This window comes from Choloepus didactylus, chromosome 2 (genome assembly GCF_015220235.1).
Source record: "Choloepus didactylus isolate mChoDid1 chromosome 2, mChoDid1.pri, whole genome shotgun sequence".
Classification (NCBI taxonomy): domain Eukaryota; kingdom Metazoa; phylum Chordata; class Mammalia; order Pilosa; family Megalonychidae; genus Choloepus; species Choloepus didactylus.
In genome coordinates this window covers 44,584,586-44,601,394 of record NC_051308.1, presented here as the reverse complement: position 1 = coordinate 44,601,394, position 16,809 = coordinate 44,584,586, and the positions used below count along the sequence as shown (strand labels likewise).

Below are 16,809 nucleotides of genomic sequence, written 5' to 3'. Positions count from 1 at the left end.
AAGACCAAGGTAACCCAAAGCAAGAAGGCAGAAAAAAATAAAAAGCAGAAATTAATGAAACTGAAAACAGAAAAACAATAGAAAAAATCAATAAATTCAAAAGGAGGTCTTGAAAAGATTCATAAAATTGATAAAACTCTAGCCAGATTGACCAAGAAAGAAAGAAGTCACATATTACCAAATGAAAAAAACGCAATTTAATTCAGACTCTATAAACAAACTACGAACAACTCTGCAGTCATAAATTTTACAAATTTGGTAAATTAACCAAGTTTTTGAATGACGTGATATATCAAACTCACTCAAGAAGAAATCGATAGGCTGGATTATCTTATATTATTAAGGAAACTGAATTCTGAATAAAAACCTTTCAACAAGGAAAACTCCAGTCCCAGATGTTTCACTGGTGAGCTATATCAATATTTAAGAAATAAGTAATACCATTTTCACACAATCTCTTCCAGAAAATAATAGAGGAGGGAACACCTCCCAGATCATTTTATGAGGCAGTAATACCTTGATACCAACACCAGGCAAAGACCTTACAAGAAAAGAAAACTACAGTCCAATAATATCCTCAACATGATAGCAAATTGCAACCAGCAATACATAAAAATGACCATACATCATGACCAAGTGTGGTTTATCAACATAATATTAGACTATTTCAATTTTTTAAAATTGATCAATGTAATAAGCCATATTAACAGATTACAAATGTCGAAAATGCAATTGAAAAAATTCAATACCTCTTTGTGATAAAAACTCTCAGTAAACTAAAATTAGAAAGTCCCCCTTCAACATGATAAAGTGCATTCAGAAAAAAAAATCCAGGTAACATCATACTTAATGGTAAAAGACCGAAAGCTGGGAAAAGACTGGGAAAAAGTCAAGGATCTTTGACTTCACCACTCAGTTCATTGAACTAGCTAAAGCAATAAGGCAGGAAAAAGAAGTAAAAGGCATACACATTGGAAAGGAAGAAATAAAATTGTCTCTTACATATGTTATGATTCTATTTGTATAAAATCCAAAAGAATCTACAAAAATGCTCCAAGAACTAATAATGAGTTAAGCAAAGCTTCTGGATAGAAGGTGAATATAACTAAAATCAATTGTGTTTCTATACATTGGTAATGAACAATTGGAATTCAAATAAAGAAATAAACAGTAGCATCCCAAGAAGAAATAATTAGCTATAAATCTAAGGAAATACGTATGAATCTGTATACTGAATTACACAATGCACTGATGACATACATGGAAATGACCTAAATATGGTGTTCATGAATTGGAAGAGTTGCTATTGTTAAGATTTCAATTATTTCCCAATTGATCTACAGAAATAATGCAGTCAAAATCATCTATAGTTTCGTTTGCTTGTTTTTGTTTTTTTTTAAGATATGAGCAAACTTATTCCAACATTTACATTGTACCATAAAGGAATGAGAAAAGTCAAAACAATTTTTAAACATGTCTAAGTTAGAGGACTCACAGTACATGATTTCATAACTTACTGTAAAGTTATAGTAATCAAGGAAGTGTGATATCAGTAAATGGATATACACATAGATCAACGGAACAAATAGAAAGTCCAAGAGGAACAAATAGAAAGTCCAAAACTAAATCACACAATGTATTTAATTGATTTTTGACAGTAGTCTAAAAGCAATTTGATGGAGAAAGGTTAGTCTTTCCAACAAGTTATGCTGGAACAATTGGACATTCATATGCAAAAAAATTAACATTGCGCCATGCTGGAGTTTATACAACAATTCACACAAAATGAGTCACAGACTTAAATTTTAAATAAAACTTTAAAATTTTAAATGTATAAAAATTTAAAAGTATAAAACTTCTAGAGGAGAAAATAGAAAATATTTATGACCTTGGTTTGGGCAAGAATTCTTAAATACAATATCTAATGTATGAACCGTAAAATAAAAAAGATAAATTGGACTTTATTGGAATTTAAGACTTTTCCTCTTCAAAAGACACAGCTAAAAGAATGAAGAGACAAACCACAGATTGGAGGAAAATATTTGTAAATCACATATTTGGTAATGGACTTGTAGACAATATATTTTTAAAACCCTCAAATCTCAACAGTAAGAAAACAAACAATTCAATTAACAAATTGAGAAAAGATTTAAACAGACACATCATCAAATGTGATAAATAAATGGAAAATAAGGATATGCAAAGATGATCAATATCATTAGAGAAATGCAAATTAAAACCATGAGACACACCACTACATACCTATTAAAATGGCCATAAAAAGGGGCAGGGGACTTAAATACCAAGTTTTGGCAGATTGGGAATAACTGGAACTCTCGTATGATGCCAGTAGGAATGCAAGATGTTGCATTCACTTTAGAAAATAGATTCACAGTTTCTTATAAATTAAAACATAATATCACCATATGACCCCCAAATTTCACTCCTAGGAATTTACTCAAGTAAAATAAAAACCTATGTTCATACAAAAACCTGTACCTGAATGTCTATAACAACTTTATTTATAGTCACCAATAATTGCAGTCAACCCAAACCATATACAAATTGCCATACATTCTTTCAATGGAATACCACTCAGCAGCAAAAAGTAACAAACTACTGACACATATAATAACATGGATGAATCTTAAATATATTATGCTAAAGGAAAGAAGCCAGACTTAAATGGCTATATAAAGTATGATTCTATTTATATGACAATATGGAAAAGGTATAGAGATGGAGAACAGAGTAGTGTCTGCCATGCTTTTGAAAATGGAGAGGTTAGCTACAAAAGATAGCATGAGGGAATATTTTCACATAATGGAACTGTTTTACATCTTGATTGTGATGATGTTTACAGAACTCTGCATTTGACAAAAGTCAAAGAATGGTACAGCAGAAAGAATGGATTTTACTGTATATAAATTTAAAAACAAATTTTAAAAGTGTAGGAGAATAATTAACAAGATAAACATTCAGGAAACCTAGAATCTTTTCAGAAGTTTAATTTATTAGTAAAACTTGGCTGTTCCCTTCACATCCTTGTCAGTTTTTAGAATTTTTCTCCTTATGTGTCTTAAATTGCTTTTATTTTAATCCCATATTTAATTGATATTTGGCTGAGTATGGAATTTTAAGAGTGAAAGATTTTTTAATTCATAATTTTGAAGGCATTGCTCCAATATCTTTCAGCAATGAATGTTGCTGTTTAGAAGTCTGATGACATTCAAATTGCCAGTGTAGTGTGGTTGTGTGTGTGTGTGTGTGTATGTGTGTGTGTGTGTGTGTCTATATATATATATATATATATATATATATATATATATATATATATATATATATGACTTATCTTTTCTTCCTTTTTTCTGGATGTGCCTTTTTATCCTGGTATTCTGAAATTTCCTAATAAGATTCCTTTATGTGGTTTTGTTTTCAGTTATTGTGCTGGTATCTATGGGATCTTTTTTTTAAAAATACGGTTTTATTGAGATATATTCATATTGCCTATAAGCATCCACAGGGCATAATCAATTATTCACAGTATCATCATATAGTTGTGCATTCATCACCAGAATCACTTTTTGAACATTTTCCTTACTTCAAAAAAACAAAAATAAAAGTAAAAAAGAATATCTAAAACATCCCATCCCCCATCCTCCCACTCTATTTTTCATTTGATTTTTGTCTCCATTTTTCTACTCATCTGTCCATACACTGGTTAAAGGGAGTGTGAGCCACAATGTTTTCACAATCACACAGTTACACCATGTAAGCTGTATAGCTGTACAATTGTCTTCAAGAATCAAGCCCACTGGGTTGCAGTTCGACAGCTTCAGGTATTTCCCTCTAGCCATTCCAACACCCTAAAAACTTAAAAGGGTTATCTATACAGCACATAAGAATACCCTCCAGAGTCACTTCTTGACCCCATTTGAAATCTCTCAGCCACTGAAACCCTATTTTATTTCATCTCTCTTCCCCCTTTTGGTCAAGAAGATTTTCTCAACCCCACAATGCCGGGTCCAGGCTCATCCCAGGGAGTAATGTCCCGCCTTGCCAGGGGGATTTACACCCCTGGAAGTCATGTCCCACATAGGGGGGAGGCCAGTGAGTTTACCTTCCGAGTGGGCTGAGAGGCCACATCTGAGCAACAAAGAGGTTCTCTGGGGGTGACTCTTAGGCACAATTATAAGTAGGCTTAGCCTCTCCTTTGCAAAAACAAGCTTCATAAGGGCAAACTCCAAGATTAAGAGTTCATTCTACTAAATTGGTAGTCTTCAATGTTTGTGAGAATATCAGTAACAACCCAGGTGGGGAAGCCTAACATTTCTGCATTTTTCCCCAGTTCCTCCAGGGGACCCTGCAAATACATTTTTATTCTCTGCCCAAATCACTTTGGGATGTTTTGGGATTTCACTCTATGGGATCTTATAATCTGCAGACCAGTGCCTTTGATTCTGGGATATTTTCTAGTCATGTTTCTCCTCTTTTCCTCTGCTATCTTTCTGAAATTCCTGTTATTCAAATACTAGACTGCCTGGACTTTTTTTTTCCTAATTTGCTTGATTTTTTTTTTTTCCTTTTTTGACACTTTTATCTTTTATTGTGCTTTCAGACATTTCCTTAGATTTTCTTTGAAAATTTCAATTCAGCTTTCACATTCTTAATTTCCATGAACTCTGTTTTTCTTTATTATTCTTTTCAAAGCATCCTGATTTTGATTAATAGATAGAGGATCTCCTCTTATCTCTCTGAGGTTATTATAGTTTTCTTGTTGTTGTTGTCTTTCCTTCCTGTGGCACTATCTCTGTTTCTATTGAATTCTTATTTTGTTTATTTTGGTTTCCTTTTCATCTTTAAGATTGATTCACAAACACACAAAAGCTGATTAGAAGCTTTATAGATAGGTGTGCCAGTTTAGATATAGTATGTCCCCCACAAAAAGCCATTATCTTTAATCCAATCTTGTGGGATATTGAGATTAGGTTGTTTCCATGGAGATGTGACTCACCCAACTGTAGGTGAAACTGTTGATTAGAATATTTCCATGGAGGTGGCCCCACCCATTCAGTGTGGGTCTTGATTAGTTTCCTGGAGTTCTTTAAAAATGCTGGCACAGGCCCAGACACTAGCTGGCTTAGCTCAGAGATGCTTGGAGTTGTGGACCCCTGACATGGGCTGATGCTTAGATATTTTGGAGAACACCATCTTGAAACACAACCTGGAAGCAAGCAGATGCCAGCCATGTGCCTTCTCAGCTGACAGATGTTTTCTGGTCATCAATGGCTTTCCTGCAGTGAAGGTATACTCATATTTATGCCTTGGTTTGGACACTTTTATGGCTGTTGAACTGTAAATTTGTAACTTAGTAAGTCCCCTTTATAAAAGCCAATCCATTTCAGGTATTTTGCATAACGGCAGCATTAGCAAACCAGAACAATAGATAAGGTTTGCTGATTGGTAAACTTCTCTACTGAGTGACAGGTTGCAACTGTATTACCTGTTTGGGGATCCCTAAGTGCCAGTCTCTGCAGTTACTTTATTTGGGCCATTCAGACTTTTGAAGAGAAGAGTGTCCAGTTTCCTGTCTGGAGGCATTTATGACTGGCTAATTGTTTTTGAGAGCAGAGTTGGGGAAAGCAGCCAAGGGCTCCACCATTCAGGGGTCAGTCTTTCACATTATCACCCCTTACCCTAGCTCTCTACTATGCCTAATAGCCCCAATCCCTATGCACCTTTGGTTCAGCTTCTCCAGAGAATAAACTGATTTTCTGGTGGAGGAAGTTTGCCATGTGGAGGAAGAAAGGCACCTGGATACCCAGTGCAGAGGAAAGGGACCTTAGTTTCCAACTGCTTTTTTTCAGATTTTCAGCTAATCCCCTATTTCAGCTATACAATTTACCCCATCTCCTTTCTCTTCATCACCCTTAAAACTTCTAAATTCTCAGCCTCTCAGGGACTCCACAGGGCAAATTAGTTTGTTTCATGTCATTATCTCCCTATGCCAACACTTTGGTTGTAAATTTCTCCACAATATTGTCATGTGCTTCTCACTGCCAAATACTGCTTCCAAAATTGATTTAAAATTTCTCTCCTGATGTTGTCTCTTCTCTCATTTTCCTTGCTCTTGTTGTTTAATACCTTTTAAAATATATTTGCAATCAATTTAATATGTTTGGGAATAAGCTATCTTAAACCAGAGATGAGAAACATTTTTTCCCTCTGTTATTATAATGCAACAGACTTCTTAAAAGGAAAAACAACAACAACAAAAACATCCTAGAGACAGACACTGGCAATAGTTCAATTTTTTTTAAAGCTTACAGATTATTTTTAGCTGCATATAAATATGTAAGCTAAAACAGAATACCTTATGCCATTCACCTGGGCTTGAGTCATGGGTCTGCTAACAGATAAAAAATGTGACAATATCCACCCACCCAACTATAATTCTTCCTTGAGTTCCTTAAGACTGAACTCAAATTTCACATCCTCTATGACGCCTTCCCTGATAATCTTGGTAAATTTTGGTATTTTTCTGTTTATGCTGTTGCACGTTATAAAACTTCTATTGTAGTGTTTTCCACATTGTTCTATAATTATTTGTTTAGGGAAGCGTCACCCACAGTAGACTTGGAGCTTTGTAAAGTTAGGAAACATGTTTTATACTTCTTTGTATCACTTTTGCCTTCTACTTTATTGTTGCCACAAATGTGTTTGCTGAAAGAAAAAATAAACAAAAGTCTCTGGTATCCATTTAACTTGACAATTCCCTCCCCACTTCTGTGGATGGGTGGGGACAAACCTGCTGAGGGGATTATCAACTAATTACAACATCAAAAATTAGGTATCTATCATGTGTTACATAGAAGACTACTACAGAAGAGAAGATACGATTTTTGCCCCAAACAGATAAGAATGCAGTTACTTCGGTTTTTCTAATTAGTTTTATGTCTAGACCTCCAAATCAGTAGATTTATTTTGAATTGATTAAAATACTTATAAACTTCATATGTCACAGAGGAATTCTTCAGAACTGAAATATTTTATAGCAGATTGATTTGGTAACTGTGGGTGTGGGCAGGGCTGGGGGAGGCATGCACGTGTGCGCAGAAAGGGTGACTCATTTAGTTCGGGCAAAATCACTCAGATTTCTCTCTCCAGCCCCAATTTGATGGAGAGGGATGGGTAATTACTGTCTCACTTTGGTTTGGGAAACTTGATGTTAAGTCTTTTTTCTTATTATTGTTAGTTTTGAATTGTAAAGGAATTCACTTCAAATCATGGTCATTTCACAGTAACAAAAGAATCCAGAAAAATAAAGGGATTCTGCCAAGACTCTGATAAAAATGATAATGGTTATTCAAAGATTGTTTCATCTATTTATTTTATGCATATTTCTAGCTTTAGGACAATCAGATATACATAAATCTATTTTTTTTTTTCAAAGAGAATAAGTTAGAAGGCAGTCATTCTAATTAAAATTGTATTCTTTGCCCCACAAAAGGATTCACTATAGGACATTTAAATACAGAAGCTCTTTATGGCATTTGAGTATTTGTGCATAGATCACTAAGTAATGGGAAGTGGGACTGGGCAATCAGGGAAACCAAGGCTTAAATGTTAGGGGAATCTCTCCAGTGAAGATAAATACCTATGAAATAATATCAAAAACATATTTACACACTTATTTACAGTAGCTTATTTAATGAGATTGCCATGACTGAGAGGATATTTTTTATTTTTATTTTCATTGCTTATGATCAGAGTTCTTCAGAATAACTGAAAAAATTTATACCTTGAAGTGATGGCATGAATTGTGGGTGTTGGTATATCACTTGGAGCATCTTCCGCAGTGGTGAACTGGGTTCTGTTGCTTTTCACACAGGCATATTTTGTGCAGACTTCAACCTGCAAACATTAGTTTAAAAAATAATAAATTCAACCATTTCAACATGCAGACTGACAATGGGCTGAATCCCACCCACCCTCATTTCACATGAATCTCTTACAGTGCTCTATAGCCTCTTGGGGTTTAATAAATATTCATTTTTGATGTTAATTGACTCCAGTGGGACAAGCTCAGAGTAGAGTGCAGAATTGGACTCAGGACAATTGATTTACTAATTAAAATGAGGTTTAGTCTCTGGTTCCAACCATTCAGAAACAGACAGACACATTAATCTGCTCAGAGCACAGTCAAGGAATGGAAGATGCAGAGGTGACAGTTTGCAAGCATAATAGGTTATCACTGCATACTGCTCTCTAGATCTGTAACCAAGTAGTGTAATGATGATATCTTCTGGAAGTCTTGACACTTTACAACAAATAGCCTAAATGCTAATGTCTAATGGAAGAAAAATGAGGCCTAGAGAAGCCTTCCAGCATTGCTAGCTATTTTATATCCATTTGTTCCAGCTGCAATTGTATTTTTACCTTAATCATAGCAGAAAATCATCCTTCATCCCTTTAATTCTGCTACCAATTTCAATAAAAAACTAAGGAGGGTGGGATAACTAAATATTAGAAATGGGGTTCATCAAACATCAGTCACATAAAAGTAACACATTCAGCAAGAGGGAGGAGAGACAAATGAATGTACAAAAGATTGCTAGTAGACCATCCACAAAGCTACATCATTCTGCTCTTGATTAAAGAATAACCCGGGAAGGAACTGCACCGTTTCCAGTGCTAATTTACTTTCATCATATAATAAATAAATGAAGGAAGGCAGTTAGATACTAATGAATCTTAAACACTAACACTGAACTTTTAAGTGAAGTCGTTCTCTGTATTTCCCACTGGCACCGAGGAAAGACAAATGTGATCCTCATGGTAGTTAGTAGATATGTCATTTTATTCATAGAATGGTTTGCACCTGATGGAAGGTGAGGCATATTTTTATAATGCTGTTTAAGTTGTGACTTTTGTTTATGCCATATAGTTTTCTGAGGTATTATTTAGTAGATATTTAAACTTTATCAAGATTCTCCAATCTAAATATGTCTAATCAAATCCAAAATAACTTAAATGCAGATGAACATAAAATATGCTTGTTGCAATAGAATTAAGGACAATAAAACTTTATTCATATTGGAAAATATTTGCCTACATGATTATAATGAAATAACTCAGAATCAACTTTACTGAATTTATTATGTATCTAATATTTACTTTTGCAAATTTTTACATTGAGTCCATGTAACTCCAGTTTCACAGGTTTGCAAGGTGAGGCTCAGAGAAATCAGGGAATATGATCAAATTGATAAGACTGAGATATCTAATTTGAGATATACATTATAACCTATCACCTTATCACCTAAATAGCTTAAAGTTCTAAACTGCTTACACGTGTTCAAATATTTCTTTAGAAAGCATTTATTTTGAGTTTAGAGAAATGAGTCAATATTTTTCTCATTCATACTAAAATAATATTCCAAGTCTCCATCCTTGGGAAAAATTTTTATTGCTATAGCTGTATTGTATAACATGAATGAAAAACAAATATGAAGGTTTACCCTATTTACATGAAAAAGAGAAAATTGAATTAAAAATTATTTGTCCCTTTATAAAGGGATATATACAAATGCTTGTTCAAAAAACAGATAGTGGGGTATTTCTATGGGTCTGCTTTGAAATCAATAGCTATTTTACAGAGGGAATTAGCATAGAGGGCCTTAATTCAAAAGCTTTAGCATCCCAATTACATGTGTATTTTAAATGAAGCCAAATCATATTTGACCTCATAATGAAAAGCACTGACATTTGATACTCAAATTTCCAGAAATGCAAGTTATTCTAAGTGCAATATTCTCAGACCATGATGGGGTTCACAAAAACGTAGTTATCGAGAACAGGAATATCTTTGTCACTGATGACAAAATTCAAATATTGCATTCTAATTTGGTCAGTCTCCTCATCTGTTTCTACATCTCAAATCTGATCAAAAGGTACTCTCCTCAGGCTATCACTGACTCAAACCAGTAGGTATGAATGAAGGCTTTCACACTGGGAACATGTTTGAAACACTTTTAAATGTCACCTCTTGCCCCACAGTCAGAAAGCTGGAATGTCAACTCTTGCCCCACAGTCAGAAAGCTGGAGCTGGACATGCATGCCCAGCCCCTGGGAACTCACCCCTAGTTTGTATTTTGAATCCTGATAAAGCAAATGATTAAGCTGCCTTTTGAGGGCTCAGTCTGCTTTCTCCACAAGGTCCCCAAAAGAGGCCCCCAAAGAGATACAGCAAATCCTCCATCACCCTCCTATGCTAACCTTGTTTACAAAACTATACTTCCAATCATTTTGTATGCTTTTTGCTTCATAATTTGATCTGTTGTCTATATGCACACATGGACTTACTTTAAGAACCATGAACATAAACCTAAGTCTACATGCTCCATGCTAATGTAACTTGGGTGGGGTAATGGATATTATGGAGTGTGGTGAAAAATAATGAATATACTTCTCTTCTTTTATCAGATATCTTTTTGATTTTCTTAGGAAGCAAGGTCTATGGGCAGCAGTGGAGGAGACTAATGCATTGGTTGTAGCCAGATAATAGTGTAAGTGGTAAAACACACACATATCGGGAAATGAAGGGGATAGGCAACTGAAAGAGGTAGCACTGCTAAATGGACAAAGCCGTAAAAATTTTCCATGGTCAAAAAATATTTCTGTTCTTTAATATTTTCTCAAAAATTATTTTATAACTTTTATGAATTTTAGAAGTAGCATAGCTGAACAAAAATTATTACACTATAACCTTTCTCTAAACTTTGAGCTTCTGAAACACTCTTTTTTCACTCATTTGCACCTTTGGCCTTGTGAAAGGTTATCCTTTATATCTTAGCACTCTAACAAGATGTCCAATTCCTTGAGAATAAGTTCCTTCTTTTATACGCCCTTATATTGCCTGTTTTTTTCCTACTTTTAAGGTCCATAGACCCTGGAGAGGTCCATGCCTTTGGCCTCAAGTAGTCAATGCACTCTCTGAAATTGTGTGCTAAATTTTGTCATATAAGAACATAAATATTTTTTTAGGGCATGGTGCTCTGACTTGCTTAGATTCTCAAGGAAATCCAAGGGCTAAAAAAGTTCAAATGCAACATGCTTTCACATTGGTGCGGGTCGTTAAACATTTGTTGAATGATGAATGGATATATTCCTTTCATCCTCAGAGAAAACCTCTTAATATATGTCTTCCATATATTCATTTATGTTTTCTTGTTGCATTCATAATCACAGAATGTTAGAGGAGGACAAAACATTTAAGTCTTCTAGCCCATTGTCCTTACAGAAGTGAAAATTGAGACCAAGTGAGTTATGTAACTTGCCTGAAGTTATTAAATTAGTAAAGAGCAGAAATAGGGATAGAAATAGGAATAGAAATAGAAAATAGGATTATTCCTAGGGTGACTCTATTTTTTTATTACAAAGAATCAGGAAAAGCAAACTTAGCAGGATTTTTTGTAGATATGTGATTTGCTTCAATTTGCCAGTTAGAATATCATCACTACCTCATCACCATCCTTTTCCATATTTTCATTATCTCCTCTTCAGAGACATGTGTTTGTCCACAGCAAACAGATTTAATCTCTATCAGTTTCCTGTTCCCTCTCCCCTTCCCAACCAAATAATAATCTGTAACCAAACCAATACAGAAGGTTTCCACTTAGAGAGGTAGCCCAGCATATTTTACTTAGCATACCCATAAACTTAACCATCAAAAACCAATGTTCTAACCTGAATGTCATAGATAGTGAAGGAAGACAGGTCTCTCAGAATGAACGACCCAGGCACATTCATTCCAGTCTTGTAGGGCTTATTATTTACATAGACAGAATACTCGGTGACAACACCATTTGGGTTTGAAGGAGATGTCCAGATGACACATACAGCTGTACTGTTGATGATGACAACCTCTGGAGGAAGCATGCCCTGAGGCTCTAGAAATAAAGGAGGAAATTGAATAAACTCCAGCTGTCTGAAAAAGCACTCGTTCAACTAAATGCAGATTAGTATTTAGGTTTAGCAAAGGGTTTGCTGCTTGTCTACTTTCCTCTGATGAAGTTATCACAGTCTGTAGTCCTCTGTAAATTGGCTTATTATACTCTCAGTTAGAAACTATAAAGATTGGTGGTAAAATGCTTTATACCACCAGCATAGTGTTAATCTTCAATACTATGTGACCAGTGGGATCTAATGATAAATTATTCACCCATCTGCACCACTAACTCCTATCTATTATTTGCCTCTTCTCCATTCCTTAACTCCATAGTTCCCTGGGAAGGGGGGTGGGAGTGGGGAGAGAAAGGAAGAAAATTTGCTTCTTAAGCAAAAAATAAAACTCAAATGCATTGAGGCTGGTGAAACGTGAAAAATCATTTGATGTTACTAGCTTGTAACTCAAGCAATATAAAGCAATAATGCAATATTGTCATTATGTAAATGATTTTGAATGTTGATTACCATAGGTAATGATGAAATCTAACATTAGGAAAAAATCTTGCTTAGCGTTAAATTACACAATTATTCAAGCATGTCAGAAATAACTATGCAAGGACCTATTTTTATCATAAGAACCCATCTTAACTAGTTGAAAAATTGTCCTTGTGATCCATTCTATTTTATAAACAAAAGGTGCCGACCTTTGGCACCACAAAGGGAAATGGGTTCCACATTTAAAGTGCTCTGCTAATGACCTGGAACACTTGCTTCAGAGGTAATGATATTATAATGTTTATAATGAGACTTTATAAAGCCAAAAAGATTAGAAAGACCATTCCAAACACATTTCAGATTCACAAGTTGCTTCCCTTGCTTCCTCCCCCTTGCTAACTGGCTTAGAAGTGAGTCACAGGCAATTTTTCTTAGTGGCTGAGAAACTCTTTTCTCAGTTGCTGAGACCTTTTCTCAGTCACTATTTTGGTGACTCAGGGAGGGGCCTCACCATGCTTGGTTGTTGTTTTCAAAAGCATACTGCTTCAGAGAAAGAGAAAGAGAAAAAAAAGTGTCTAAATGTCACCATTTATTGGCATGAGCTCAGCTCCAAACTAAGCATACACTGAAAAGAACAGGAACAAACGGGGCTAATATCCCTTTATTAGAGCCTTGTGCTGCTGTCGCAATGGGACCACTTATTGATCTGCCACTTGATGACAGTGAGCACTTAAGCATTTTAGTCCCAACCCCCTTCCCCCAACACCGGAAATTTTATAATGGAGGGATGACTGATCTCAACCCCGACAAGAATCAATCAATTTCGTTTGCATTGCTGAAGCCAAGCATCCCTTAAAATCTGAACTCACCCCCATCACAAGTGGTTGCATAAAGTACTTCACTGTTGATGCTGTAGACTCCATTGAAGACAGAGACAAAAACCCGATATTCCGTGTTTGGAGTTAAGTGGTCAATGACATGAGAGTTTGTGTCTGGGAGAAATTTTAGAGATTCATTTGAAGTAGCAGAACTCCAAAAAAGTGTATAATATTCAACATCACCTTGTAGGTCTTGAAAAGCTGTTAACAATAAACACAGTATACTGTAAATATGACTGATCTGAGAAGTTCTCAGGGGAAAAAGAGAGAATAAACTTTAACATTAGTGATTTCTAGAATGGAAAACAAAGAAAGGTTGTAGAATATTTGTGCTGGTGGTAATAGTTTTTATTATTTTAGCAAAGATTATTTTTCCCTATTCCATGATTAATTCAATAGTCTCTTACCTTATATAGGAAAATAAATTTTTAGATTTCCTTTAATATTTTACTTATGCTACTTAGAATTATTTAACTAACCTTCAAAGCTTTGATATAACACTTAGGGAAGGAAACTAAGAGTAAAATAAAAATACTAAACACATGGGAAAACTTCTGTTCATAAGTAACATAATCCTAGAGAGAAGTCTATGCTAAGACAAATAAGGGCATAGCCTGACACAGATCCTAGAACTTGAGACCATGTTAACAAAATTTGCTAAATGATACCAACAAGGATGTTTAGATAGATATGCTTTTATGTACACTGTCAATGTAGCAGGGCTACATAGCATGCTTTCCTTAAGGAGTGGCTCAGTAGGATCCTAAGATGATATTCAAATTTTTATCAGGCTCTTATCCTTCTCTCCTTGTTCACTGTATTTCTGAGCTGTAGACAAACTCTTAAAAGATGCCAAATTGATCATTTACTAACTCACAAATATAATTCTCAGTTCCTCAACCTTATCCTTACAAAGACCTGTCCTTTTTTTTTTTCTCCTCTTCTTGCCAATTCCTCCCATAGGACAGTCCTCAAAATGTCTGCTTTGTCCTATGTCTGCTTCTCAGTATCTTTACACAATGATGCTTTAAAAAGAAGACATAAAATCAACTACATTTTCTTAGGTACGAAGTAGTATATTGGAGGGAGAACCTAAGATGGCGGCTAGGTGAGACAGGGCAAAAAAACACCTCTGTGAAAAATACTGGATAAAAACCAGAAAGTGACCCAGAACACCACTTCCAGAATAGCACCAGCCAGACAAGGTTTGCTAAATCTACAGGGATCATGCATTTGGTGAAACCAGGAGTCTGCATTCTGAAACGAGTGAGTGAGTTGGCTGAAAGTCCCTTGGCCACGCTGCGGTGTGGTGAAATGGGTCAGCATTTGGGGACAGACTAGTTCTTTAAAAAAATAAAAAGCCTGGGAGCAGCTGCAGATACGACAGGGAGAGCCCTGCAGTGAAGCATGGAGGGGCTGGGCTAACACCTTGGTGTCTGGTGTGGAGGATACCCCTTCCCACACCTGCTGCTGACTGTCTCAGGCCCAGGGGAGCAAAGGGGAGCCAAAGAGAGAAAGGACCGCAGGACTCGCAGCCATCTCCCCGGCAAGCGGGGGATGCTCCTGCCCGGGGCTGGGCCCACAGCCCAGAGTCGTGCCAGGAAGCCCAGTGTGACAGGGAGTCTTTCCTGCAGCACTGCACACATTCCACAGTGTTGGCCGTGGACAGTGGCCTTTAATACACCCATGGCTGATTGTCCTGGAGCTGGGAGGGCAGTGCTGTGCAGAAAGGGGGAAGTTAATGCGCCCCATTCAACCATCTTTGAAGCAGGTTGGGAACACCCCTGCACGGCCCAGCATCCCAGGGCTTCCCTGGAGGCCGGCGCACACTTGTGATGTGGTGCAGCCTTCCCTCAGCAGAGGTCCTGGAAGAGCACAACAGGGAAGGGGGAACCACTTGGAAATCCCAGGGAACCTAAGCCAATACCAAGGACTTGTGGGTCAGCAGCAGAGAACAGCCTTAAATCTTCAGGAACACCTGGGAGGTTTGATTATTAACGCTGCCCTTTCTCCCTAACCGCTCAGACACACACCCCACATTCAGGGTGGACAGCACTGACAACACATCCAAATTAAGTACACCAATTGGACCCCACAAAAGTCAGACCCCCACACACCACAAAGACAAAGTTGGGAAGAACTAACTTGAGGGGAATAGGTGACTCACGGAAGCCATCTGCTGGTTAGATAGATAAAGTATATGCCACCAAGCTGCTAAAACCAGACGATATGGAGACCCCAAACCCAAACACCCAAATCAAAAGATCAGAAGACACACAGTACTTGGCACAATTAATCAAAGAACTACAGACAGGCAACGAGAGCATGGCATAGGATATAAAGGACATGAAGAAGAGCATGGCACAGGATATAAAAGACATAAAGAAGACCCTAGAAGAGCATAAAGAAGACATTGCAAGAGTAAATTAAAAAAAAGAAGATCTTATGGAAATTAAAGAAACTGCAGGCCAAATTAAAAAGACTCTGGATACTCATAATACAAGATTAGAGGTAGCTGAACAACAACTCAGCCTCCTCAAGGACCACAGAACAGAAAATGAAAGAACAAAAGAAAGAATGGGGAAAAAAAATGGAAAAAATCAAAATGGATCTCAGGGATATGATAGATAAAATAAAACGTCCAAATTTAAGACTCATTGGTGTCCCAGAAGGGGAAGAGAAGGGTAAAGGTCTAGAAAGAGTATTCAAAGAAATTGTTGGGGAAAACTTCCCAAACCTTCTACACAATATAAATACACAAAGCATAAATGCCCAGCAAACTCCAAATAGAATAAATCCAAATAAACCCACTCCAAGACATACTGTCAAATACTGGAGAAGGAGCAAGTTCTGAAAGCAGAAAGAGAAAAGCAATTCACCACATACAAAGGAAACAACATAAGACTAAGTAGTGACTACTCAGTGGCCACCATGGAGGCGAGAAGGCAGTGGCATGACATAGTTAAAATTCTGAGAGAGAAAAATTTCCAACCAAGAATACTTTATCCAGCAAAACTCTCCTTCAAATTTGAGGGAGAGCTTAAATTTTTCACAGACAAACAAATGCTGAGAGATTTTGCTAATAAAAGACCTGCCTGCCCTACTTTAGATACTAAAGGGAGCCCTACCGACAGAGAAACAAAAAAAGTAGAGAGACATACAGAAAATTTTAACAGACATATATAGAGTATTACATCCCAGGTCACTGGGACACACATTCTTCTCTAGTGATCACGGATCTTTCTCCAGAATGTTGTTTTATGCTGGGACATAAAAACAAGCCTCAATAATTAAAAAAAAAAAAAATGAATTTGTTCAAAGCACATTCTCTGGCCACAGTGGAATACAAATAGAAGTCAATAACCATCAGAGACTTGGAGAATTCACAAACACCTGGAGGATAAAAATGAGGGGGAGATAAAAACATTCCTGGATAATCAAAAGCTGATGGACTTCATCACCAGTAATCAGTCCTATAAGAAATGCT

General features: G+C 36.3%; 1 protein-coding gene across 1 annotated transcript in view; it reads right to left on the bottom strand.

Annotated features, from left to right (window-relative positions):
* Positions 1 to 16,809, bottom strand: part of USH2A (usherin) — an 891,077-nt gene that overhangs the window by 201,740 nt on the left and 672,528 nt on the right. Inside the window, 3 exon segments of the mRNA XM_037823757.1 lie at positions 7,802 to 7,914; positions 11,749 to 11,951; positions 13,314 to 13,523. Coding sequence (XP_037679685.1) covers positions 7,802 to 7,914; positions 11,749 to 11,951; positions 13,314 to 13,523 — 526 coding nt within the window.